This window comes from Haplochromis burtoni, unplaced genomic scaffold, assembly GCF_018398535.1.
Source record: "Haplochromis burtoni strain Fernald_Lab_line unplaced genomic scaffold, NCSU_Asbu1 Contig_15, whole genome shotgun sequence".
NCBI lineage: Eukaryota > Metazoa > Chordata > Actinopteri > Cichliformes > Cichlidae > Haplochromis > Haplochromis burtoni.
Window position 1 is genome coordinate 2,121,404 of NW_024582376.1, and position 24,952 is coordinate 2,146,355.

General features: G+C 46.4%; 1 protein-coding gene across 4 annotated transcripts in view; it reads right to left on the reverse strand.

The window, feature by feature from the left end:
- kmt2a (lysine (K)-specific methyltransferase 2A) overlaps nt 1-24,952 on the reverse strand; it is a 41,436-nt gene that overhangs the window by 6,145 nt on the left and 10,339 nt on the right. Inside the window, exons 2-28 of one of the 4 annotated variants that reach the window (XM_014330316.2) lie at nt 23,219-23,291; nt 19,753-23,087; nt 19,054-19,231; nt 18,104-18,332; nt 16,999-17,726; nt 16,827-16,900; nt 16,491-16,727; nt 16,228-16,374; nt 14,804-14,902; nt 14,373-14,493; nt 14,139-14,252; nt 13,779-13,960; nt 13,067-13,243; nt 11,576-11,686; nt 11,239-11,312; nt 8,007-8,221; nt 7,795-7,889; nt 7,570-7,707; nt 7,324-7,482; nt 7,078-7,189; nt 6,905-6,983; nt 6,600-6,760; nt 6,362-6,508; nt 3,622-6,262; nt 873-3,533; nt 382-450; nt 74-300 (exon numbers count right to left, since the gene is read on the reverse strand). In XM_014330316.2, coding sequence (XP_014185802.1) covers nt 74-300; nt 382-450; nt 873-3,533; nt 3,622-6,262; nt 6,362-6,508; nt 6,600-6,760; nt 6,905-6,983; nt 7,078-7,189; nt 7,324-7,482; nt 7,570-7,707; nt 7,795-7,889; nt 8,007-8,221; nt 11,239-11,312; nt 11,576-11,686; nt 13,067-13,243; nt 13,779-13,960; nt 14,139-14,252; nt 14,373-14,493; nt 14,804-14,902; nt 16,228-16,374; nt 16,491-16,727; nt 16,827-16,900; nt 16,999-17,726; nt 18,104-18,332; nt 19,054-19,231; nt 19,753-23,087; nt 23,219-23,291 — 12,583 coding nt within the window. Of the gene's footprint in view, nt 1-73; nt 301-381; nt 451-872; nt 3,534-3,621; nt 6,263-6,361; nt 6,509-6,599; nt 6,761-6,904; nt 6,984-7,077; nt 7,190-7,323; nt 7,483-7,569; nt 7,708-7,794; nt 7,890-8,006; nt 8,222-11,238; nt 11,313-11,575; nt 11,687-13,066; nt 13,244-13,778; nt 13,961-14,138; nt 14,253-14,372; nt 14,494-14,803; nt 14,903-16,227; nt 16,375-16,490; nt 16,728-16,826; nt 16,901-16,998; nt 17,727-18,103; nt 18,333-19,053; nt 19,232-19,752; nt 23,091-23,218; nt 23,292-24,952 lie in introns of all 4 variants that reach the window. The other 3 variants (XM_014330313.2, XM_014330320.2, XM_014330309.2) reach the window with 3 other exon arrangements.

Here is a 24,952-nt window from a genome sequence, read left to right on the forward strand (position 1 = left end):
TTTATCACAAAAGCAATTTAAATTTGAATTCGTTTTGCCAAAGCAGGCGCTACAATCAGTTGTTTTCTTTTACCTTCAATACTCTCACAGCGGATGTGGAACCCGTCCTCACTGCAGATTTCAAAGATGATACCCTTTTTGGGTTTACTGTCTAAACCGTTATCCCTGCTGTTGCCATCCTGGTCGGGCGGTGAGGTCACAGGAAGAGAGCCTGCTCCTCCAGCTGCATGAGGTTTGTCTTTTCCCACCACTTTCCCTGGTAAAACGTGTCCTTCGGATGTCTTCTTTTTACCAAGTACACTAGAAAAGATGCGAACCAAACATTAAAGCTGTACCGTATGACGATTTTGAAAACGGGTGACTAATACCGATGCTTCATACCTCTTGTTGGTCGTCTTTTCCGGTGGCTTTCCTGTGTCCACTGGCTCAGAGGAGATTGGCTCTTTGGAGCTGGTTGGGGAGAGGATGGGAAAGGTTGGAGTGTTTTTGCATTTTACTGAACAAAAGTGGTTTGCTTGAACAGCTGTTATGTGGTTAAGTCAAACAGTATAGCTATGATAAATAGAGCAACCATCATCAATAAAGAAGTTCAGTCCAGTTGACATATTTAACTTCTGTGTCTGAAGATACTCTGAAAACTATTCTGTGCAAAAAAACAAACACACAAAGCCCACATTCATTTAGGCGAGACATCTGAAGAACACAACATACTTTAACCATTCGTTCCACGAAGAAATGAATCCCAAACTTAGACATTTTTTCAAATATTCTGAACACAGTCAAAATTGAAATTTCTTCCCATTATTACGGTACGTGAAAGTAACATAAAAACGATTTCTTGGCTACAAGTCACAGGTCTGTTAGTGTCTCACCTTGGGTTAGAGGATGGGTGCTGTCCTGCAGGGTTGCTGAAATGTTCCTCAGGCAGAGAGGCCTTAAGCTTCTTCCCGCTGCTTACATCTAGACTCTGCCTGCTCCTCTTCCCTTTCTGTTTGCCTTTCTCTGCTCCTGAAACTGCAGCTGCTGCTGACACTACTGTGGAGGTAGGTGGCATATGCTCTGTTAACTTGGAAATAGGAGTTGTTCTACTGCTCTGGGAGTGCATGGATGTCCGTGTTTGCGTGAACACTCCAACAACACGTCCCTTGGTGGGACTTAGAGGGGTGGATGGAGCAGGAGCTAAAGTAACAGTGCTGTTTCCACATGAGTCCACAAGCTGGGGTCTGTTAACGGGTTGAGACTGATGTTGTAAGTGAACACTGCTGGCGTCTGTCTCTCCTTGCTGGTTGACAGCCATGCTGATAGTCTGTTGGGAGGGCAGGACGCAGATGCTGCTAGCTATTGATGTCTGAACAGGGGAGCTTAGCTGTGACATCAGAGGAGCTCCTCCTGCTGACTGAAGGACCACAGACTGATCTGACAGGCCCAGGGCGTGTGGACTTGCTTTAAAAAGGAGGTTGCTAATCTGCCCTGTGATCTCAGTTGAGCTGAGAACAGGGGTGGAGAGTGATACTGATCCTGGGGCAAGAAGTCCAGCTGCGCCACTAGGGGGAACAGACACAACATTTAACACTGACTGGCTGGGGTTCAAGCCAGAGACTGAGCAAGGTAGGAGATGAGCAGAGGAATCGTGGCTCAGGATACCAGGCTGGGCAGTACCAGAAAGCCTCTGCTGAAGGAGAGTAGTGGGATCTAAGTACATCACCCCGCCGGATTTTGGTCTCTTGATTATATTGGGCATCTTGCGTTGAGAAGTGGAGAGAGTGCTTAACTCAACTAGGCCACCAGGTTGACCGGGGATGCTTGCAGTAATCTGAGGGGAAGACAGGTTGATGAGGGTCATATTGGGAGGGCCTACTTCAGACGGGGCCAGAGTGGGCTGGTTACGGGAGCGACCTGACTTTTTGCTTTTTCTTGGCAGAAGACGAGAAATGGGCCTCTTCTTGCCATGAGCAGAGGCAAGTACAGTCGGGGAAGAGGTGAGAGAGGACGGACTCGACACTATGGCAACACTGGGACCCAACTCGTGTGGTCGACCGGCCTCCGAGACCAGAATCTGGGACTGGTCGTGGGACTGAGACGGCAAACCAATGAGAAGTCCTGAGGTGGTGCTAGGGATTCCTGTCTGAAAGCCTGTCTGTGTGGGTCCTGTGAAGGTGTGAATCTGAGAGGGGTGAGGCATGGTACCCAGAACTTTGCCCCCAGCAGGAAATATTGATTGGGTTGAAGACAAGCCAGTATTTAACCCCGTGGTAAGTGTCATGGAGCTTAGCACTGCAGGCGAGCTAGAATCCATCACTCCTGTTGCACTAATCTTTTGGGTGACACCATTAGGGACAGTCTGGAGGACATAGAAAGGCTGGAATTGTTGATTGACTAAAATAAGCTTATCAGGACCTGGTTTGATGACTGCTGGGCTGGACACTTGAGCCTGGGAAGGTCCTGGGCCTGGTGCTGGACTGGCACTGCCTGCAGCTGTTGCCGCTGAAGTCGGGAGGTATTTCTGACCCTGAAGAGGCAGCGAGGGTGAACTTGGCAAGCCGGGAGTACCAGAACTCCTCGGAATATCCTGGTTAGCTGGTGCCTCAACTACCTGGCCAATAGCAGGGCTAGGAATAAACTGCTCAGGAGTCATATGACCTTCTGAGACCTGCGTATCCCTGTTTGCCAACGACGTACCATCGTGCTGATTCTCTGATGGTGACACGCCTGGCCCCGCTCTCTTTTTGTCCCCACTCTTTTCCCCGCTGATGGTCTCTGTGTCCGAGTTCAAGCCCAGCATGGTGCGGTCTGAGGTATTTGAGATGAGACTCCCAGCGCTGTGGTTCTGACTGGTGCTGACAGTCGGGCTGCGTGTGGTCAAGACAGAGAGGTCAGACGGCAGCTCCAAAGGAAGATACGGCTCCTCCACAGATATTGAGCTATTGACACTACTCTCTACGACCCCTCCGCTTTCCGCACTGGGCAGCGGCTCGGAGAAGTCATCAAACAGAATGTCTTTACGTCTGTTGACATCCACTCCAACATAGCTCTCATCCAGCAGCAGCTCAGAAGAAGATGGCTCAGACTGCTGACCCAGAGCTGGCAATGACATAGAGGGGGTGTTCAGGACAAACTCCATAATATCTGATGGCAAAATGTTCCCACAGTCATCACTGTTGTTGTTGTCAGAGTCGGATTTAAGCAGGTCTGTGCTGAGGGACAGCTGGGCCTCAAGAGGATCCTGACCCTGACTCTGCGGCTGGGACTTGACCCCACCTCCGAGTGGAAGACAATTTTCCTTCTGGTTTTTTCTGCCTTCTCGGGTGTTTCCACTAACTGCTCCGCCACTGCTGTCGGCCTCTTTGCTTGACTCGTGGGAGTCGGCCTTCTCAGTGTGTCTCTCTCTGCCTCTCCTCTTGGGAGTGCTTTTATGTGTGGTGGAAGAGGACGTGGCTGTAGTCGTTGTGGTGCTGGTGGTGCAGATGCTGGTATCACTCTCCGACCCATCATCGACGCCATCAAGCTGGCCGATACGCTGCTTGCCCAAGGTCCTGTTAGGCACAGCAAAGCACACGTCAGATTATCAGAGTCAAGGAGATATTTCAGATAATTCACTTCATAAAATATGTGTCTACTTACAAAGCGCTCAGCATGTCCTCTTCAGCTTTTTGCTGAGCCCTTCGTTGCTGCTGCTCCTCGTCCTTTAGAAAACGCTGAAGCTGGGATCCCCTTCCCAGACACTGGTCTAATCCTTCTATAGATGGCAGGCCCTCACCAGGGTTAATTATTGTTCGAGTGAAGTTGTAGTAATAAGGATCCTTACCCCTATGTTTCATTCCACTGTCTTCATCCTCTCCACTGTCTCCAGATGAAGATGTGGTGCTCATATCGTCCGCTCCATCGACCTGCCCCTCAGCTGACTTCTTGCGGCCACCCGTCCTCCTCTTAACCACAGTCCCGGCTCCGTCACCGCTGCCATAAAAAGGAAGGTCTTCCTCACCATACGAGCGAACCCCATAGAAAGGCGTGAGGCCGAAAAACATGTTGGAGCGTGCGCGTGCGCTGCGTCGAGGGTAACGCCGCTTGGCCGACCCTGATCCGTCACTGTCATCTTCGTGATGTTTATCCTCCATACCCCTGTCATGGTCATCTTCGGGGCCAACGCCCTCATCCTCAGTGCCTTGCACGTGGAGACCGCGGTGGTCTCTGAGCTCTCCGCGTGGGCGCTCTTTATGCAGTTCCTCTTCCTCTGTGTGAGTCTGGGTGTCAGATTCAGAGCTGTCACTGCTGCTGGCAGAGGAGAAGAGAACAGTACATGCGGAGCGATGACCCCCCTGGCCAGCAGGAGAGACTATGGGGGCAGTGGTCGTGGGGCAGGAGGACGAAGAAATACTAGTAACGGTGGTGGTCCCATTAGGGTCACTCTTAATATCAGTCTTTAGTGGAGCTGTAGCTGGGGGTTTAATTGATCGCTTTTTCTCTCTGGAGGACAATGAAAGCTGGTTAGTTGCTTGCTTGCTGTGAGACTGTGAAGAGGTCTTCATAGTCTGGTGCAAGCTGTCCAGGCTGGAACTGTTCTTCCTCTCTGGACAGGAGTAACTGTCTCTGTTCTTTGAGGATGACCTGTCCCCACCCTGGGTATCGTGCTTCTCTCCCTGAGCCTTCCCATGGCCTTTGGTGCTGTTTCCTAGCATTGGAGCTTTGCTTTTGCTGCTGTTGTGAGAAGTAGGGTTGGTAGCGTGCGTGTTGGAGCTGCCGGCAGCTTTAGCATTATTGTTGAGAAGGGGAATCTTGTTGCTGATGTTGACGTTTTGAAAGGTCTTCTCTCTGTCACGGTCTTTGGACACATCTCTGCTGCCTGCTGTTTTAACTTTGGGGTGTTTATCTTTGGCAGCTGAGGCTGCAGCTGGAGAGGCCAGGTGCACGGAGCCTCGTTTAACAGCATCATCCTCCGCTGACGTCCTCGAAGGCCACAGAGGCTTTGCGGCCGCTGCCGTGCCTGAACCTGACGAGTACTCGTTTGATTTCCGTGTACTGGACTTCTGAAATGGAGGTTGCGGGGAGCCGGATTTTCCAACAACAGAGTCCTTATGGAGTGATGATGATATTAAATTTCCAGTGCTGCTACTACTCTCCTTCCCTGAGCTGGGCTTGTCCTTGTTCTGGTTATTGTTGGACGCTGGGCTGGACCTCTGACGAGGCAACAAACTGAGGCTTGCCGAAACATCCTGATCTTTGCTTCCATGTTTCCCTTGCTTGTCTGTCTGCTTGGTGCTGCCACTTCTCTGCTGGCTTGTGTGAACAGCAGTGCCAACGGGAGGGGAAGACTGGCCTGAGCCTGCAGGTCCCAGTCTTGGGTTCTTACTCTCTCCTCCAGAGTGTTTAGACTGGCTGTTTGCGTTACTGTCCTTCCCTGAGCCAGAGTCTTTGTTTCTCTCTGTGCTTCTATAACTGGAATCTCTCGACGGAGGTCTGCCCTTGTCAGCATCTCTGCTGGATGATCTGTCTTTACCTTGGCCTGAGTCTTTTCCTGTTTCCCTGCTATATGGTCTATACTTTTCAGAGTCCCGTAGTCCTGTATCTCTATTCAGTGACCTACCTTTGTCCATATCCTTATAGCTGGGATCTCTAGAGGATGACTTACTTTTGTCAGTTTCTCTAATGCTTGATTCTCTGCTCGCCTGTTTTCCCTTCTCAGTGTCTCTGTTTGTTTGTCTCCCCTTTTCGGAATCTCTTAAATGATCTCTACTGATCGGTCTGCCTCTGTCAAAGTCTTTCAGACCAGAGTCTTTACTCAGCAGCCTCCTCTTTTCTGGCTCTTTGGTTGACATTTGGTTCCGGTCAGAGTCTTTCTGCCCAGGTTCTCTGGATGATCTACTCTTGTCAGTATCCTTAGAGTCACGCTCTCGACTCGGGAGTCTCCCCTTGTCTGCCTCTCTCGTCGCTTGGTCTCGGGAAGGTTGCTGTTTGTTTCTGTCCGAGGAGAAGTGTCGACCTCTTTCTTCGTCTTTTTGAAGTGGGCTCCTTGCTGAGTCTTTGCTGAAGTGTTTGGACTTTTCGGGGTCCCTGGCGGGGGAGGGAATGAGTGGAGGGGGTGAGGTCAGGGGTCGTGACAAAATGTGAGATGTGGCAGTGATTCCTCTCTGTCTGTTAAGGTGCTGGGGCGGAGGGGAGAGGGAAGGCGAGCTGTGACGACGTGAATCAATATTCCGCGTACCGGGATTCACCAGGGAGTCTCCCACTGTCACAATCTCGTGACTTTGGGGCTGTGAAGAACCTCCTAAAATAAAAGAAAAGAACTGTTAAATTCAGACTAATTAAGCCAAATAATCAGTTTGAAATCAAAGTTTTAAGTGAAAAAAAGGCTGCACATTTGTACCTGGAGATGGCATGGGACGAGGACCTATTGACCGTTGACAAGGGGGGTAGCTGGGATGTCGGTTCCTGGTGTAAACCCTGAGCTTGGGGGTGTTGGCAGGGGAAAGTGTGTCGGAGCGCCTTGGTGATTCAAATGGATCAGGAAAGTCTAGAAGTGAAAAAGAAAGAGAAACGCATTAGCACATTATAGCTCTGAATATGGTTCTCACTGTAACACACACATTTCTGAACTATGTTACCTGTTAAGGAAGGTGGGCTGTGTGCTATTGTGCGATTCTCCTCAGGAGCCATCATGTTCTTTAGATCAGAATCTGCCACTGGAGGGTGACAAACTAGGATCCTGCAGGTATACACGCAGCGTTTTCGTGCATCTAAAGTACTCCAGTACACCCTCGAACACCTGCAAAGACAATTTATTTAGTTGAGCAAAGATGGCAGCTTCCTTCGCCAATCAGCAATTTAACTGCACAGAGCAAAATAACACTGGCTTTTAAAACAGCAAAAAGACTTTAAGATAAAGGTTAAAAGCAACAACAAAACTCACTGGTATCCCACAGGAAAGAGTTTGCGTTTGCAGTCTGAGAGTTCAGTTAGTATTCCCAAACAATCAATTGCCATCGAACCTGAAATGATGATATTTAAATCAGCGGTCAGCAGAGCAGGAACTGCGAAAGGTCAGGGAAATGTCACAAAAGAATGTACCAGCAATCAACCTACCAATCATCATGTGGACATTTTCAGGCTCCAGTCCTGCCAGCCACTTCCTCCTGAGATTAATGCCCTCCATGTCCACCAGGATCCTGCGGGTCACCTCAAACCCAGACACCACCTCAAGAAAAAGTACATAAACAGAAAAGGTAAAGAGAGAACTGAGAATCTAAAGTCAAAGCCCTGGCATCGCATGGTTTATCCACGCAAAACACCTAAGTGTGCTTTTAGTGATATATAATGAGATTTCCTTACTTCTCCTTTGATGAGGTCCCTGTGCTTTGGACAGTAGACCTTTTTATCTTCCAGGAAGCTGCAGTGGCACTGGCGGGCACACATGAAGTGGTAGTTACTGGTGCAAGAGGTAAGGCAGCAGCTAACGGTGGCTCCTGGCTTTTGACACTTCTCACACCGCTAAAAGAAAGTACAAATTGTAAGCGTCCAATAAAGGTGCACTGAAAAAAAGTGGAAGATTATAAGGCACTAAGTGTTCTGGTTTACCAGCTGTTTTCCCCTGAGAACAGCCATATGAACATTTTTCAAAGACCCGTCATCATCCTCGAAGACCTCTGCGGACCACAGAGCACAATTCACATGGGACCACTCATTCTGACCGATGTACAGCAGCCTGCCTCCCTCCTAAAACAAAGAAAAGAGTGAAAAGTAAGAAAGACTCAACCTTGCGGTCTGCGTCCTGAATTTTGCTGCTACCGGTAAGGCACTCACATTGGTGTTCTCGTCTCCATACTTCAGGCACAGGACGCACTGCCTGTTATCTGTGACGCCTGGTGGAGGAGGGAGCTCTGGGCTGTCCTCGCGATCTGGAGAGAAAGCAAGAATTCAAACGCAGCTTGAATCTATATGAAAACCAGTCGACAAAGCAGCGTGCAAAACAGCACGCACGCAGGCATTAGTAACATATTTGTAGTCCGCCTTACCAGGCGAGAGTAGGGGCGGTGGGAGTATAGAGGGAAGTAGCGGAGGACAGGAGGCCGGAGAATCAGGTTCGCCGGGGGTCTTGGGCTGGGGAGCAGGGATGATCTTCTTCATGAAGTGTGGGTGCTCAGCACGGGAAAGCTCCTGTCTCTCCTGCCACTGGGCGTAGTTGTGGTCTAGGGACGGCGGCAGCACAGCGTTGGGGAGGAGCCCACTGCTGTGGAACAACAACAGAGACGAGCACCATTACCTGGCAACCTATCAGCAATGAAACTGATTGGGGGGGAAAAAAGCACATTTATTTTTGTTTTGTTGCAAATGACCCCATGTCACATAAGCAACTGATGACAAAATATGATCACGATTTGTTACGTGGGTTTAACCTCCACCCAGTAAAGATATAGCAGATGATGTGGATAAATAATGTCGGGTTTTTCAATAAATAAATGTAAACCATCTGCTTCATTGAATCAACACAAGTTATCAGCAAACGGTGAGAAAAAGCCTTTTATTCCCGTTTATGTGTTCTTTCTGATTCATTAGTTGACTGCCACATTTAGAATAGGTCATTGCCATTGGAATATATTGTGTGACAAGTAATATCTACCCCTATGGTACAGATGATATGATGGAGCTGTTTTTTTAAGATACTAAAAAAAAAAAATTAAGTCTGAGCAGCAAGTGAGCAGTGACACCCATGTTAAATAACCACATTCGAGGAGTTCTGCCAAGTCAAGAAAGCCTGGGTAATTGGTGTGATGTAAAGTCTCACACTTAATAAGCCAGCAGAGGCTTCTAAAAGCAAATCCACCCAGCAATGGCCACAGGATACAGAAGAATCATTGGTTTCCTTGACTGGAGAACTGATAAATAACACAATGAACTAAACTGACAAGCAAACCGCAATTAGACCACAAGTATTTATCAGCGAGTCTTCAATTGAAATATGACACTGTTACGGTTTCCCCCTCAAACAATGCCCGAAGGCAAAGCAGAAGAAATAGTCTGAGAAAGCAGAGCGACTGAGCAAGTTGGTGAATGGATATGTGTCAGAAAAACTCCAACATGCAGAGCAGTAAATTTCCATCAACTGTCTATTTAAAGACTGAAAAGTTAGGGGGGGAAAAGTCAACTTGTAGCTATTCCCTCTAAAAATGTCAATGTTCTTCTCTCTGTACACATGAGGACAAAGTATTTAAATTAAAAGCAGGGGATTTTAAACACAGCATTTCCAAATGTACTAGTTTTCTTCAGAAAAAACACCATACTAGAATAATTTCAGGGAAAAAAATAATTACCAGGTTCAGTATTATTAGCCCAAACCACAAACCACTGCTGTAAAGTGATGGGATTTAACTTTGCAATGCTCAAAGCTTGTAAAATCAAGTTTAAACTCAGGGTCATCTTCCAAATAACACACAATATAAAAACATCAGCAAGGGTTTGAGCTGTAACTTGAGAAAACATCATGTCAAAAACTAAAGAAATCAGTTTAGACTTCAGAAAAAGAACTGTTGATGCTCTCAAAGATATATAAAGTCACCACAGTGTTTCCAAGTGTCATGAACAGGAGTGAGAGGTATCATCAAGAAATTCAAGGAGAGCCAAACAGAACAGATCCAGCCTGGCAGATGTAGGAAGCAAAAGATTTCAGACTACAAAAAGACTGCAGACCAAAAAACCCCTCAAATTCTGCATAAAGAGACACCTTTGCACCAGACTGAAGTATATTAAGAAATCCTTTGGTAGGATGAGAGTAAACTAGAGCACTTTGGCCACAAAGACGATGATTATATTAGGAGAAAGAAGCGAGAGGCGTACAACCCAAAGAAAACGGTGGAGTGAAGCACGGTGGTGGGAGTATGATGCTATGGGGATGTTTCAGTGCATCTGGAACTGGGAGAATCTCGTCAAGGTGAAGGAATCATGATGAAAGAAGGATATGTGAAGATTTTGATAGAAAACCCAACGCAGTCACCAAAAAACCCCAAAAACCTGGGTCTGGGTTGTTGCTCTGTCTTCGACCGATAACCCAAAACATCCATCTCTCTTGGTGAACGACCTCCAGAAGACCAAAGTGAATGTTACTAACTGGTATGCAGGCTGCTATCAGGCCAAAGTGACTGACTATTGACTATTAGCATCGTGGGAGCAAATAATTCTGACCCTCATAATTTTTGGTTTCTGTGAAATAATTTTGTTCCTGTGTGGAAAATAAAAGTAGGATGTTTGGAAGTGCTGTGTTTCAAAATTCCATTAAAAATGATTACAAGGGGAAAAAATAATCCTGCCCTTATCTATTAATAATATGAGTTCTTCAGTACAATAACAATAATATTAATTCTTAGTACAAAGGCATGACATGACATGCTCATATGTCATGTGACTGGAAATAACTACAGTTTATCTCTGTGATCCTGTCTTCTTCTGTCTTTAAAAACAGCACCAGGTATTGTATAGTATTGTATATAGTATAGCCTGGGACCTTTAACAGCCACTGCCAGAAGGAAATGTATCAGCGATATTCTCCACTCAATCATCAGTTGATCAAGTTGTTAAAAAAAAGTCTGGATTGAAGTGTTTTAGCTCCCTATGTTTGAAAACAACAAAACGATTTCCTTTACCAATCAACGAGACACACGGACTATCACATGACACCGTGATCTCAGCCCTTAGTTTGCATTTCCATTAAATATCTCGGTGGATGTTTGTACAGCAAACCCACACGTTTTATTCTTTTCAGTTCACAGCGCTCTGGTTCCCTCCTATATACAGATGATGATACGGTGCCTCCCAAAGAAACCACATCTTGCTCCTCATTTCAATAATTACAGACCAGCAGCTCTTGAAAACTGCAGTTCTCTGAGGTTTTTGGACAGGCTCGCTTTACACGAGTATTAAAGTGAAATCTTCTTCTCTGTAATTACAAACATAACTTGCGATACAAGTTTAGAAAATAGTGGCAAATAAAACACTTCACACAGTATATTAAGACTGAAAGCACTGCCTTCTGGGTGGCATTGCTTAGCTACTGAATTTCAGATTTTGCTCATATTAGTCTGAGCTCATTTTAACTTCATTTTAGCAAATCTTTTGTTGGTTATTTTAAATGCATTTAAATAATTATCAAGAACCAGAAACACTTCTGAGTGCCAATACAAGCCACTCGGAACAGGTAGTGAACACTCTCGTATGAGCTCTTGCATTTGCTAAGGTATAACGACAGACACTCACTTGGCAGAGACTTTTTGGCTTTCCCAGAATCTGGACTCTTTCACTTTGAACCATGGAAAGGTTCGGTCCATTTGCTGAAACAGAGAATGAATTCCATTAACGTTACACATCAGCCTACTCAAGCACTTGTGCAGACCTGCATTTGGAAGCGATCGTGAATGTCGTTGGCGCAGCTTTAACTCGATTAGGACAATTAACCTGTAACTGATGAAGGAAGAAGAAAACGCTTCTCACAATGTCTACGTAAACGTGTGTTTCGCTGTTGTCATTTAACCTCATTTATGCTTGCTGTGTTTCCAGCCGTGCCATGAGACTTGAGCTGATCTGAACTTCTTACCCGGATGAAAAAGGACTTGACCATGCTGTTGGCTTTCCTGCTCTCAGGTTGGCCTCCGTCACTGTTGATGGCTGTCTGAATGATTCGCACGATGTCATCGCTAAACTCCAGCTGGGAGAGAAATGATGAACACAAATGGCACACAATTAAGCTAATGAACATTGGTGGAAAGGACATTATCTCAGCCATCTGTGTTAATTTCCCATTACACAGCACAGGTCTGACCAGGGAGTCAAGATGTGGCTACACATACCAGATTAAAATCAAATATCAAACATGCTCTAAAGTAGGGCTGGGCTATATCATACCGTTCACGGTATGATGACACATGATGAGTAATTTTGGGCAACGATAGGAAAATGAAATATCGCGATAGAATATGGGTAAAATGCGCATGCGCAGTGCCTATGTTTACATACGCACATGGCGGCGACGCAGAATGAGAAGAGCAAAAGTGGATCGTTAAATGAAACGGATGAACCAGAATTGGTTTGTAAAAATGCTGCAGCTTCAGTGGTGTGGAACTGGTTTAGCTTTCAACCGTCAGATACACATCAAAGCACTATTTTTGGTAGCGCATGCTAGCGGGCCGTCGTTATTACCGTGTTGATTGGAAAATACGGCACACTTAAAATCAATCCTTTTATTTTTCTTAAAATCGACAGTGCCCCTTATAATCCCGTGTGCCTTATGTATGAATTCTGGTTGTGTTTACTGACCTCGAAACGATTTTATGTCGTACAGGGCGCTCGAAAATCTGTCAAATCTTTTAGTACGACTTTGCTAAGCTACAAAACTGCACCGCTTCATGGATTGTCGGAGCATTACGGCTATCGTAGGCAGGAGCCTCGCGGAGTGATACGTACTGTGCTTCGTCATAATATTACCGTATTGTGTGTGTATAACCTCTTTTTACGTTTTGTGGATGTTATACATGGTTATGCTGAGAACATGTCGGCCAGTTTCCACTGGAAATGCATTTTGGTTAAACTGTCAACAAGGAAATTGCACTGTTACATTTTTATATACCTTTAATGCACATAAAAACAGCTGCTTGTTTAAGTGAAAATACATTGATGGGGTTTTTTGCACTAATAAAGTTGTGGAGTTGTAAAGCATTTTGTCTAGTGTCAATTATATCGTCAGTTATATCGTTATCGCAATTTTTCAAATGTATATCGTGATAAATATTTTTGGTCATATCGCCCTGCTCTACTCTAAAGGCTGTGATTTAAAAAGAAAAAAAAAAAGTACAATCTGCTTCAAGAGAGCTTGTGAGCTTTGTCATATGTTTAGAGAAAAAATATCTGTGGTTAGCCTGCACAGATCCTCGACTACGTGTTCTCTAGTTACAGAGACTGATGAATTGCTTTTCATTAAAATGCAGCAGACAACACACTTGTCATTCCAGTTTGTCAGCACGGCAGAGATACCGGAAAACAAATGGGCCCCTCAAAAAAGAAAAAAAAGAAAGAAAGAATGCACACTTACCAATGAATTGTACCGGCCTTGATCCATCTTTTTCTCAACAGACTCCAAATCTGGAGGGGAGTCGCTGGGAGGTGTGGGGGTTACTTCTGTCAGGACTGGAGGATCTGGGCCCTCCGGGGAACGACGGGATGGAAGACTCTCCTCCGTCTCTGGATTCAGCTCTGGTGGCTTCACCGCCTGCTCCAAAACCACAGAGTATAGCTCTGACTGATGTGGTAAAATAAGCTCAGGCTGTTTCTGGTCAAAATGTGCCTTTATCCATCAATATCCATCATAGCACCACGTGGTAAAAAAGTAAAACTCACAAAACTATAAAGTAATAAAGTAAAATAAAATCAGTGTTTCCCACACACAGACTTTTCTTAGCTGGCCATCAAGGTATATAAATACCTGCCTAAGTTTATTTGGTAACACAAATGTTGGTATTTTTGAAATTTCTACATGTTTAAGAGAGTTTAGCTGCGACTAACCAGAAAGGCCCTTGTTAAATTTATTTGGCAGTTCTCGACTTCACAGAGGCGACCTCAAATGTATTTCTCACAAAGAAACTGGAAAATGAAAAATGTGCAGAGGAAATCCTTAAAAATGACAGTCTGCAGAACCTAAATCTGTGGGAAACACACTGCAAATGATGCTATAATATAAAAATCTGATCAGTGAAATGTTTGCAATATGGCAAAGACTCACATCGATTTGCAGGCGTGTATCTTACCTGTCTGTACCGTAGCAGGTGTGTGGATGTGCGTGAGTTGAGCAGTGCAGTGAGTACGTTGCGAATGCAGCCCTGAAGTTCCCTTTCCAACGCCGCCCTCCACTCGGGCGGGTGTCGTTCGGTACATTTGGTACATGTGTAGGCAACGCTCTCTGGCTTTGACAGCAGTTCATACATTTCATCTGCGACACAGCGAAACAGCAGGTCATTAGGTTTATTGTTTTTCTGCATGTCATCAGCGTGACAGCGCTCAGAGGGCGGCCTGTCAGTCATCTGCTCAGACACTGTCGAAGCACACAAGCTGCTACAAACTGATGAAGAACATACTGTCAATGTATTACTCGCTATGCAGCTTCTCACCTGTGAGATTCTCACACTTTGCATGAACCCAATGGTTGCAGCGGCCACACAGCATCATTTTGCTGTCATAATCATCATCGTCATAGCACTTATCACACAGTGGGCAGAAGTTCCCTGAGAGAAGAGATTAAAATTCATCAAGACCAATAAAATACTGCTTACATTCAAATGTTGTTGTATTTTTTTGTTATTGCTGGTGATACTGATCAGTCATCTACTGAGCTACCTGCTCACCTTTAGCAAAAAGTTTGGCACAATCGTGACACATGGAGAAATCATGTGACCACTGGGCATCCCAGGACTTCCCAGGTTTCGTGGTGCCGCAGCTCTTACAGCGCACACACTTGGTGCAAACCTGAAAATAAGATGCACATAAACAACATCGTTACTACACGGTAGAAACTCGTAAGCATTCGTTTAAGGAGTGGAAAGTGTGTGAAAGTGACGCTGTAACAGGAGCAAAACGTTTTCCTAGACGCTGGCTGTGCGAGGTCGCATCCATGTAAGTAGCACAATCTTGAGAAGAAGGAAACGTGTGAACTTGGGAGAGAAATGTGCGAGCATAATGCTATAGTTTGGTCACGCAGTCGTGCAACTGTGTTACATAAAGGTGAGAAAATGGTGAGGGTGTTTAAGAGAGGAGGAGGAGGAGAGTGTGTGCATACCCAGATTCTCTTCTTCTTGGTGGGTCTGGTTGGGTAGTTGGGACCCAGGCACTCTGGGTGATAGCTGTTGTGGCACTTGTCGCACTCTAGCAGCTGCTGCTGCAGGGAGAGAGGTAGAAAAAGTGACAAGATGTTATTTGTATATCGAGTTAGGCAGCAGTAACATTTTCATCCCTAACAAATAGTTCTGCTCCCTGCAAATCAGCAACAAAGGCTTTGACCCATAATTGCAGTACTCGCCTTTACCACCAAGTGTCACGCTGAAATAAATGAATGGTAGATACAGCCATGCAGTATTTTTTAAAAGATGAACGGTGCTTCTTTTACACAGACGTCTTGCTCTAGTGCTCCCTCCAGTTTATAGCAGGGCACATTCATAGCGTGTGTAACGGATGGATAAACATCATTAACTAAGGCATTATGATGCAGCTTTAATGTGAGCTGTATAGTGCTCTTGTCGACAGCTGGGAGAGTTGAGTTTTTCTTGTTTTTTCTTTGAATAAACACAGTTATCCCATTTAAAGTTTTTCCAATATACAGTTAATTTGCTGCAGGACATTTTCATCACTGAGCTAGCAGGGATCCTAACCCAAAATGCGAATGACAAACATTTATTAATAATGACCAACAAGCTAGGCTGGAGGCTGCAGTTTGGGGAGGGCCTTACTGAGGATCAGCAGCAGCACCTGTGCCTGCAGGATACCCCCTGACACATCTGAGAGAGGCTAACAGAGAAAAAGGGGAGTGATGGTGGAGCATTTATAGCCGTAAGAGCGGGAGGAGAGTGTTTGAGATGTTCCTGAAGCTCCTAAAATTTAGATAAATTATCAACAATTACAAGTTGCAAATAGTCAAAGTTTTATGATCATCCAGCACTTGATGTGCTATTTCTGCAGCGGCCTGATTTGCCCGTAACTTCGCCAGCTGAGATTTAAGTTAAGCCACACTCAGTGGTGGAATCGGAATGCCAGAGACCTACTGCTTAGAGGCAGCTCCTTGGTCAGAGACGAAAGCCGGTCAAAATAACGATTTACTTTACGCTCGCTAGATTTAAAGATCTAGCTCCAAAGAATCTTTTTCTTTAGCCTTACTTTCTGCTTTCCCCACTAAATGGGCAGTAACCAACAATTTCACATATCTTGCTAACATGTACGGCTGTTTGACTGCCTTTCTTCCACCTGATGTGTTCATTCATATTTCTAAACCCACAACCATACAAGGCTCACACCATGCACATTTTACACATGGCTTCAGTTAAATGATAAAAACATGGCAGGAGTCCAAGAAGCTGATTAAGTGCTGTCTGCTGGCTAGACTAGCAAGCATCTTTCTAGGGAAGATTCTCCAGTCTTCACACACTGTCAGTCTGAACCAAGCTTCCGTGAGCGGCTTTAAAATGTACAGAACTGTATCGAATGGCTTACTTTAGTTTTCTGGTGCTGGCGCCCACAGGCCTGGCAGTATCGGCATCGTCGACAACACCAGTTCTCAAACTGCTCCTGGAGAGGGCGCTCCGATTCCCCCAGGCAAAAGAGATGGAACGGTTCACAGCATACCTGGCAGAAGACAAACTACATGCAGAGAGAGAGAGAGAGGAAGACGTGTTTGAATATAAGCTCAGCTTCTGCGTGGATGAAAGGAAGCTTAAAGGGGGGAGGGAAAAAAAGAAAATCAAGATGATTTTTACCTCCGCATTTCCACTGCTTGCACACAAAAAGCAGAGCACCCTGGGTGTGATAGGCACAGAGGTGAGCAGGCTGAGGCCACCAGCCTCCCACACCTTCTCCACATCATGGTTCCTTTTGAAATCCACTCTGATACGATGCACTCCGTCGCAGGGTGCTCTAGAATTCACCTGGCCCCTAGTCGAGGGAGTGCTCTGCGAGTTTAAAGTACTGCTGCTCGGGGGTTTAGTGGTCAGAGGCTTCACAAGAGGGGGTGACCAAAAAAACAAAAACAGTGTTTGACAAATGCTTATGGCAAAAGTTTTGATGGACATCTTATACAAGTAAAACTTTATTACCTTGTCTTTTGGTTTGTGTCTAGTAGAAACGGGAACAGAGCGAGAAGTTGGCTTCTTTAACTGTTTTGATTCAGCTATTAAAAAAAAGAAGAAAAAAGCAATGATATTAAAATAAGAACAAGGTAAAAATAAAAATGCCGTTTATTGGGGAAAGGTATGGCTATTTACTTACCTGTATCTGAAACTAGTGTAGCTGAGCTCTGCTGTTGCGCTGAAAGCTGCTGCTGCAGCGGCTGTGTTTTTTTCTTGGGTTCATTTGGCGAAATCTTGGGTGAAGCATCCTTTTTTGAACATGCCTGACTGGTAAGTGTCCGTTGCTGCTGCTGTTGTGATGACGGCTGAGACTGCGTAGACTGAGAGGGGGAATTTTGTGCAGAAGATGACGATGAAGAGGAGGAAGAGGAGGAGGAGGAAGAAGAAGATGATGAGGATGAAGAAGAAGACGATGAAGTGGAAGAAGATGACGTGGAGGTGGAAGCCGGTACAGGTTGCTGTGGCTTGTGCCCCTTTTTACCGGGGGCACCGCTTGGGGCCGTGAGCTGCTTGGGTTCTGACATCGGTGCGGGAGACTGAGCCTGGGCTGTGGACGCGGCGGATACCTGAGGGGGATCGGCTGGGGCAGGGGAGGATGCGAGGGCTGGCGATGATTGCTTGGATAATGGCTGTCTTGACTTCTCCTCTCCCTGCCTTAGAGGAGGAGGAGGAGGGCTCTTTTTAAGGGGAGGTTCCTCTTTTGCTGGAGCAGGAATGGGTTTGGGGCCAGAGTCCGAGTTTGGTCCTTTCACCGGATTGAGGCTCTCTTTCTTTTCCGGTGGCCTCTTTTTCTTGTCCTTCTTGCCTTTACCTTGCTTTTGAAGAATCTTTGAGGGCATCCACTGTAAGTTCTGACACTTTCTCATCCTGAAAAGGAGATTCACAAAATTTTAGCTTCCATCCTGCCTTTAATTCCCACCACAATGACGATGTCTTTGATGCATCTATACTTCTACCATCAACTGTTCGTGCTGGATGTTGATCTAATGAATCTTGTTAGTTACAGTTACAGAAAAGGAGGAAGAAGAAGACATTTTAAGACCGACTCTGACTCTATAAGTGTATTGTCTAAGCTTCGAAAACAAACCAAAAAGATGTATTCACTGGCAAATACCTCCCACTTCATCAGCATAATGAACGAGCTGGATACAGTAACAGCCCATTATATTTTGTCACATAGCATAGTTACATTTCCAAGAACGTGCATGTCAAGCTGCTGACTTCAAGTCAGGAATAATACTCACTTGCAGCATTGCTTTTTAATGTTTCGCCCTCCAAACTTAGGCTTATCCAGACAGTTGGTACATTCACCGCAGTCTTCTGGAACCTGGCAGCCTGAGCACTGGCCACAGCGCCGCGACCGTCGGCCCTTTTTAGGAGGAGCTTCTTGAACGGCCTTTTGCCGGGTCTCCCGTGGCTTTATGGGAGGGGACTGAGGCTCTGCCTCTTCTGAGCCCGCAACTGAAGACTTGTCTGTAAAAAAAATCCAAAAAAGGAGGATTTCATTATTACTGACACACAGTTTAACACAGAGAGAGTCATAAAATAGCACTATTAAGAAGGCAAAGATGAAGAAATTTACAATATTGATAAATAAATTATTTTTTTAAACAAATGAATGAATCTTAAATTCTGGCTTATTTTAAAATAAATCAATAACAACTTATTTTTTAGCCACTTTTTATTTAACCTAATTCCCGACCATCACTATTAGGTCATCTCGCCTCAAAAGTTCGCATGTAACAACATGACATGAGACCAGTCAAAATAACAGGGACAGGGCAGCCAAACGCTTCTCACTCCATCACCACTCCACTGTGTACTTGTGTGCCCATCAATGACTGAATTTCTCTTCTCCTGTGATTAGCCTGTCATCATTGTGTGCTCCAAACTGTTTCAGGACTTGCACAAATGTTGTGTCATGAATAAAAAAACCATTTAGCTCACGCTGCTCTGCAGTATTAGAAGTGTACACATGTCACAGTCCCAATTAAGACCCCGCCCAGAATAGCCAAGTCTTGCACAAGCTGAACTATTCTCTGTACCTTTTTTTAAAAATTAAAACGGTTAAAGATTACCATGAAGTTTACCATTTAAAACAACTAAGCAATAATATCATCCACACCAAAGAGTGTTGATTTTTTTGCACTTTATAGACAATTCAGTAAACTTCAAGTATGCAGGTGTGTCTCACCATCATTCCCCATGGAAGATAGGATCTTCTCTCTCTCCTCCCAGGGCAAGGCACTAAGTGTGGGCATGTCATCAGGGAACACCGCCCGGTTACGGCCAAGAGCCACAGCTGCACGACGGCACACATGCTTGATGCGCGGTCCACGGACTGATGCCTCTGACGAATCACTCTCTTGACCCTGCAGACCACCGCAAAAAGTGCACCAAATACTCATAAAGAGCATCATGATAACAAATATGCAAGACAATCCTACAAATGCACAAACTTGCAATGCAAAAACACAGCATGTTCAGCTTATTGTTAGATGTTAGTTACGTTAGATGTGAACAATCTGACCAGTGTGCAGGTGAAGATTAAGAAGATGTGGAAACAAGGCGTGTCCTTAAAAACCCAATTGACATATTAACAGCAAAAAATAAAAACAGATGAAGATTCTGCATAAAGGACTTTCATAAGCAAAGCTACTGCTGTTTTGTGCATAATGCATTAAGCGAGGAGAATTCCCCTTAAGTAACACCCTCCGTGGGACTTTCCTCCTATCAAGTTTCAGTCTGAGTACAAACTCAGGTTTCTATTTATAGCAAACATTCATAGCATTATGTCAAACTCATTTGCTTGTGACTATACGATTTAAATGAGAAAACCAGACAGTCTTTTTGTTGAGACTCTATGAAGGCGATGCATGAACATGAAACTGACCTGGACCTTTGCCTGATCTGTAGGTTTTAGCTTGTTCTTCTTTATCTCAAAGAGCTGGGCTTTGGCCTTCTTCAGTAGTCCAACTACCCGCTTGTCAGTCACAGGGTGTTTCTCTGAATTTGATAAAATTTTTCCAATAGAGGAAACAGGAAGCTGTTGTCTGCTGGGATGCACTGGGAGGCTTGGTGTATTTTGGCTGGGAGTACTTCTTTTCTCTTTCTCTTTTTCCCCATCCTCCATCTCTGCTCCCTTCTCAGAGGGCCTGCCTTTCTTAGGCAGACGTCCTTTAGTAAAGGACACAGGACCAGTGGAAGGTGGCACATCTGAGGAAGCGGTGTCAGAAACCGTGTCAGCTGATGTTGATTTCTTTCTCCCCGGAGCCTTTTTTGGAGCAAGACCATCAGAGTCCCTCCCATCTACAGTAAACAGACTAGAAGGTGCATTAGGGGAGCCATCTGGTGTAGAAACCCGACTTCTTTTCTCCAAATCCTTCTTCCCTTCTCTCTTATTCTCCTTCTCCTTCTCACGATTTTTCTCAGAATCTCTCTCTTTTTCCTTCTGAGCAGGTTCCTGGGGAGTGGACAAACATTTTTCTTTACCTCCCTTCCCAGCTCCTCGCCCTGTGTCTTGGCCACTGGGAGGAAAGAGAGGGAAAAGTGGGGAAGAACCGGATGATGCAGCTGACACGGGAGGTGGGTTTCCAGTGGCCCCTCTTCGATTATCGGGTGTTCCTTGTGAGGCCAGTATACCGTGTGATACCGTGGAGAAAGTGTTGAAAGGAGCAGAAGTTAAGGCACTAGTGGCTAGTGGGCTTGCAGACACCCCTGGCAAAGAGCTGGGGTTACTACTGGAGGCAGAGCCTGGCAGCACAGATATCTCTGAGGCCCCTTTCCCCATGGACATCTGGCCTCCTATTTGGCTGCTGCGTCTGGTCATCGAGTGGGATGGAGACCGTGGATGGCCACGCAGTGTTCCCGGAACCGGCCGTCTCCTACGCCGCTGGGTTCTGGTGGAGCTGGGTGGCGTCTGGTGTGGGGAGATTGATCCAGGGCTGCTCCCCGAAGATGACTGCAGGGTAACTGACTCAAATATCCGAGAGTGAGCCTCACTGGGTGTAAAGCGTGGAGCACGAAGCAACGGGCTGCGCTTTTGAAGTGGTGAGTCAAAGCGGGATGATGGGGGGTGCTGGTGGTGAGCGTGGGGATGAAGAGGGGCAAACAGACGAGTCCCACTTCCCGCTCCGGTGACCGGTGCTGGAAATGCAACCGGAGCAGCTCCCCCTGCCCCACCAACACCCAGCCCGACGTCTTCAGGTGTGAGAGGTGGAGGACGGAAGTTGTCAAATACCGGCTTGCGTATAAGGCCCTCCTTGGCATATTTAGCAGAGGAAAAGTACTGCTGTTTCGGGTGGGACAGGGATGTCCATCGGAAGGTGGGCTCTCTCAGAATTGAGCGACTTCTTTTGTCTGACAAGCTGGGCAGCACTGATGGTCCAGGGAGGAATGGCGGGATGGGGTGAGGCATCCAAGATGACTGGGGGTGGTGTTCACTAATAGCAGCTGTACCAGTGGAGGTTGACTGGGGAGGCTGTGGAGGGGTGAGGAGAGGGGGAGGTGAAGAAGACGAAGAAGCTGTGGATGAAGCTTGCTGGGAATTTACAAGTGCAGAGGAGGACATCAGCACTCCTGTTGGTGGGCTGATGATTGGCTTTTTCATCCCAGTGGTGAGCGTCTCTCTTCCCCTCTGTTTCTGACCCCCCTGGCTGACCCCCTGCCGTCTCCGGCCTCGTTGATTCCTCTCTGCCAGCACATGCTCTGCCTCCGGTTCAGAGGGAGGAGACGCAGGCTGTGAGGTGTGTAGCAGGTTGGCCTCCCTCTCTCCCTGTGAGGACGGAGAATGATCCTCTGGCTCTGACAAAGCCTGCGTGGCCTCCGAAGCCTGGGAGTTGCACGATGAGTCATCCAAGCTCGGGCTGCTGGACCTGGAAGACTCTGCAGAAGAGAGTTGTGAGGAATGCTGTGACACAGCACTTGAGCCGCAAGATGGCGCGCTACTGCTGAATCTCCCATTCGCTGTGTTGCTGTTGCTGCTATTCAGAAGACCGGCAGCTGTTGATGGAACAGAGGGAACAGGGGCAGGAGATGAAGGAGGCGGGAGAGAGTCAGTCGGGGCAGTGGTACCAGCGCTAGTAACAGCAGATGTAGAGGAGACAAGCACAGGAGAAGGGGATGAGGAAATGGTGCAGGCAGGTTGGGCAGAAGTGGAGACAGATGAAGGGGCTGTGTCTAAGCGGGGTATCTTTGTATGGGGTGCTGGGGTTCCAAAACTCCCCTCATCTTCAATGAAGCGCTTGGGTGTTTTGATGATGCGAAGGGAGACGGTGCTGACCACGGGCATGATGAACTGCCTGATGTTCTTCAGCGGGGTCTTCCTGATGCCAGCTTCAATGGCTCCTCCCCCACTACCCCCAATGGCTACAGCTTCTTTCTCCAGTCGCTTCTGTGCTCCTTTCTTAGCACGTTCCAGCAGCTGTTTGGCGATGGTAGCATCAGGGCGCTTACACGGGGGGACGATTCTGACCGGCTTTCTGTGCCGAGGGCTTTTTCTGAGGCCCACCGCTCTGCCTGGCTTGGAGGGAAGTGGGGAGGCAGGTGGATTGGAAGAGTCTTGGTCCCCAGTGCCATCCACACTCCTTAGCATGGGCTGCTGAGGTGTGTGTGGTTCTGCGGCCCCACCTCTGATCCTGAACGTTTTATGTTTCCCTTCCCCACATTCAATGGAGGTAGACAGCTGGGCAGCAGCAGCAGCTGCTGCTTCAGCTTTGAGCCTCTCAGCTGATGGTGGTCGCCCACGTCTGCGTCGGGGAACACCGGGCAAAGTCTTGAGGCGTGACTTCAGAGGGGTGAGCTTGGTCTCTGTCAGCCTCTTCAGGTTGGTAACTTTGGATTCACCCCGTCCACCTTTGGAAAACCTCGCCTCAGTATCATGTGGCTGAGTAGAGCCCACTGCCACCTTCTTGCCACCCTTTCTGTCCTTGTCCTCCTCTGTGTCCAGCTCAAACCCAACCTGCCTGGTGTCCTCCCCTGCTGCATGGCTTCCCGTAGTCCAAGCTTTCTTGCTACTTGAAGAAGGGGGTCGGCCTCTTCTCTTTTCTCCGGTCCCAGGTGGCCTCCCAGGTAGCCTTTTCACCCTTTCAGCTGGTCTTTCAGGTCCCTCAGGTTTGTCCTGTGTTGGGGAGGGAAAGGATGATGGGGAAGATAGACTTGCAGCAATTTTCTGGGCGGACAGGACCCGTGGCGGGCGCCCTCTTGGCTTCTTCTCCTGTATAGGTGGTACTGCTGATAAAACCAGAAAAACAAATAAATAACCAGGCACAAACAGCAACACCTATAGAAAAATTGTACAGGTAAAGTCATCTCAAACTGACTATAAAGTCCCTGGTAGCCAAGACGAGTTAAAATTTTACCTGAGGAAGTTGTTGAAGGGCTCTGTACTCGCTTCTGTTCAACAACCGGTCCAAATCCTTCAAATGCTTCTTCCTACAACACAAGAAAGGGAAAAAGATGAGTTGCCTGTGATCACACCATTTTGTAATGCTAAAATACAGGAACAGACCATATTTAGAGCATTAATCATAGTACATAACAGTGAGATGGCCTAGATGAGCAACACTTGAGTCATTATTGAATAGTAATAATAATAGAATGCATTTATACAGCGCTTTTCGGGACCCCTCACTCTCACATTCATACACTGGTGAAGGCAAGCTACAGTTGTAGCCACAGCTGCCCTGGGGCAGACTGACAGAGGCAAGGCTGCCATATCGCACCATCGGCCCCTCTGGCCATCACCAGTAGGCGGTAGGTGAAGTGTCTTGCCCAAGGACACAACGACCGAGACTGTCGGAACCGGGGCTCGAACCGGCAACCTTCCGATTACAAAATGAACACACAACTCTTGAGCCACGATCGCCCGAAGACAGACTACTCTAGCTTACTCTGGTGCTCTCATATTTTTCTGGTTTTTGGAATAGCATGCCTAACGTTTGAGAAGACTCAAACCACCACAGATGTCTAAATCTTACTGGGTGACTAACACATAGCAATGTACTCCTGCTCCTTGAGTTACAGCACTTACACAGGCAGACAGAGCAAAGAGGCACAAAAGACAATGAGACCTGAAGTGCAGAGCAAATACACATTAGTGGCATCTTTTCAACAAGAGGAGCAAAAATGTAAAGTGTGGCTTTAAGGCTGAGCCAGAGCAGTCTGAGTTTTGGATTCACTTAGATACATCTGTGCCTTTAGCTGAATTCAGACACTGAATCATGGTCACGTGTTAAAAAATATATCAGTTTAGGCAATTTTAGCATGAAACTTTGATATGTTTCACCATAAAACATTTCATCCACGGTTAATAACTGCCAAATGATGTGACTTTAATTACTCAGTAATATTGAATTAATTTCAATATTTTGGGAAATTATGTAAGCTCCACTCTGGCATAGTAAATGTATCCTTCCTCTCATGTCTCAATGTACCCTTGAGAAGTGCAACAGAAAAGAAAAAATCCCTCAGTGATGATTAGCATCTTTGGGCTCCTCTGTGTGCTACTACTTCTTACAATCAATGTGCTTAAGAGTGGAGGTGAGTGTGTCATTTCGTCATGTTTATTTATAGCAGCACGTGGGGATGCAATAAAGGTCTCGCTGGCCCAGTTTGTAGAGCAGCTGCGATCTAAGTGTAAGTGCAAAATTACATGCAAACTGCTTTGCACCATTTAAGAGTTACACACGCTGCATGTGGCTGAGACGCACGACAAACTGTAGGATCTAATTAGAAAGCATAAGAAGCATTAATGTGTGCTCAAATGCCGGTTTTCAGCTGTTCCACATATAAACAAACAACAATAACAGACATCAATACCGCTGTTTTTCCTGGCCTGCAGTATTTATCTAAGCATCCCACTCTGCTCATGGTGCATTCAAGCTTTTCTTCTTCCTCCCCTTCTTTATGCTTCGCTCTGTTTGTATTTCACCCTCTTCTCACAGTAATTGTAGCATCCTCCTCTCTGAGCAAGCTGGTGCTCTGGGTTGGTGTTTGTTGCTGCAGAGCGGAGCCGGGGGGGGGGGAGTACCGATGGACAGCACTGAGTCGCTGTGATAATGTGAGCAGTCAATGACATTACAGCGTACTTTGCC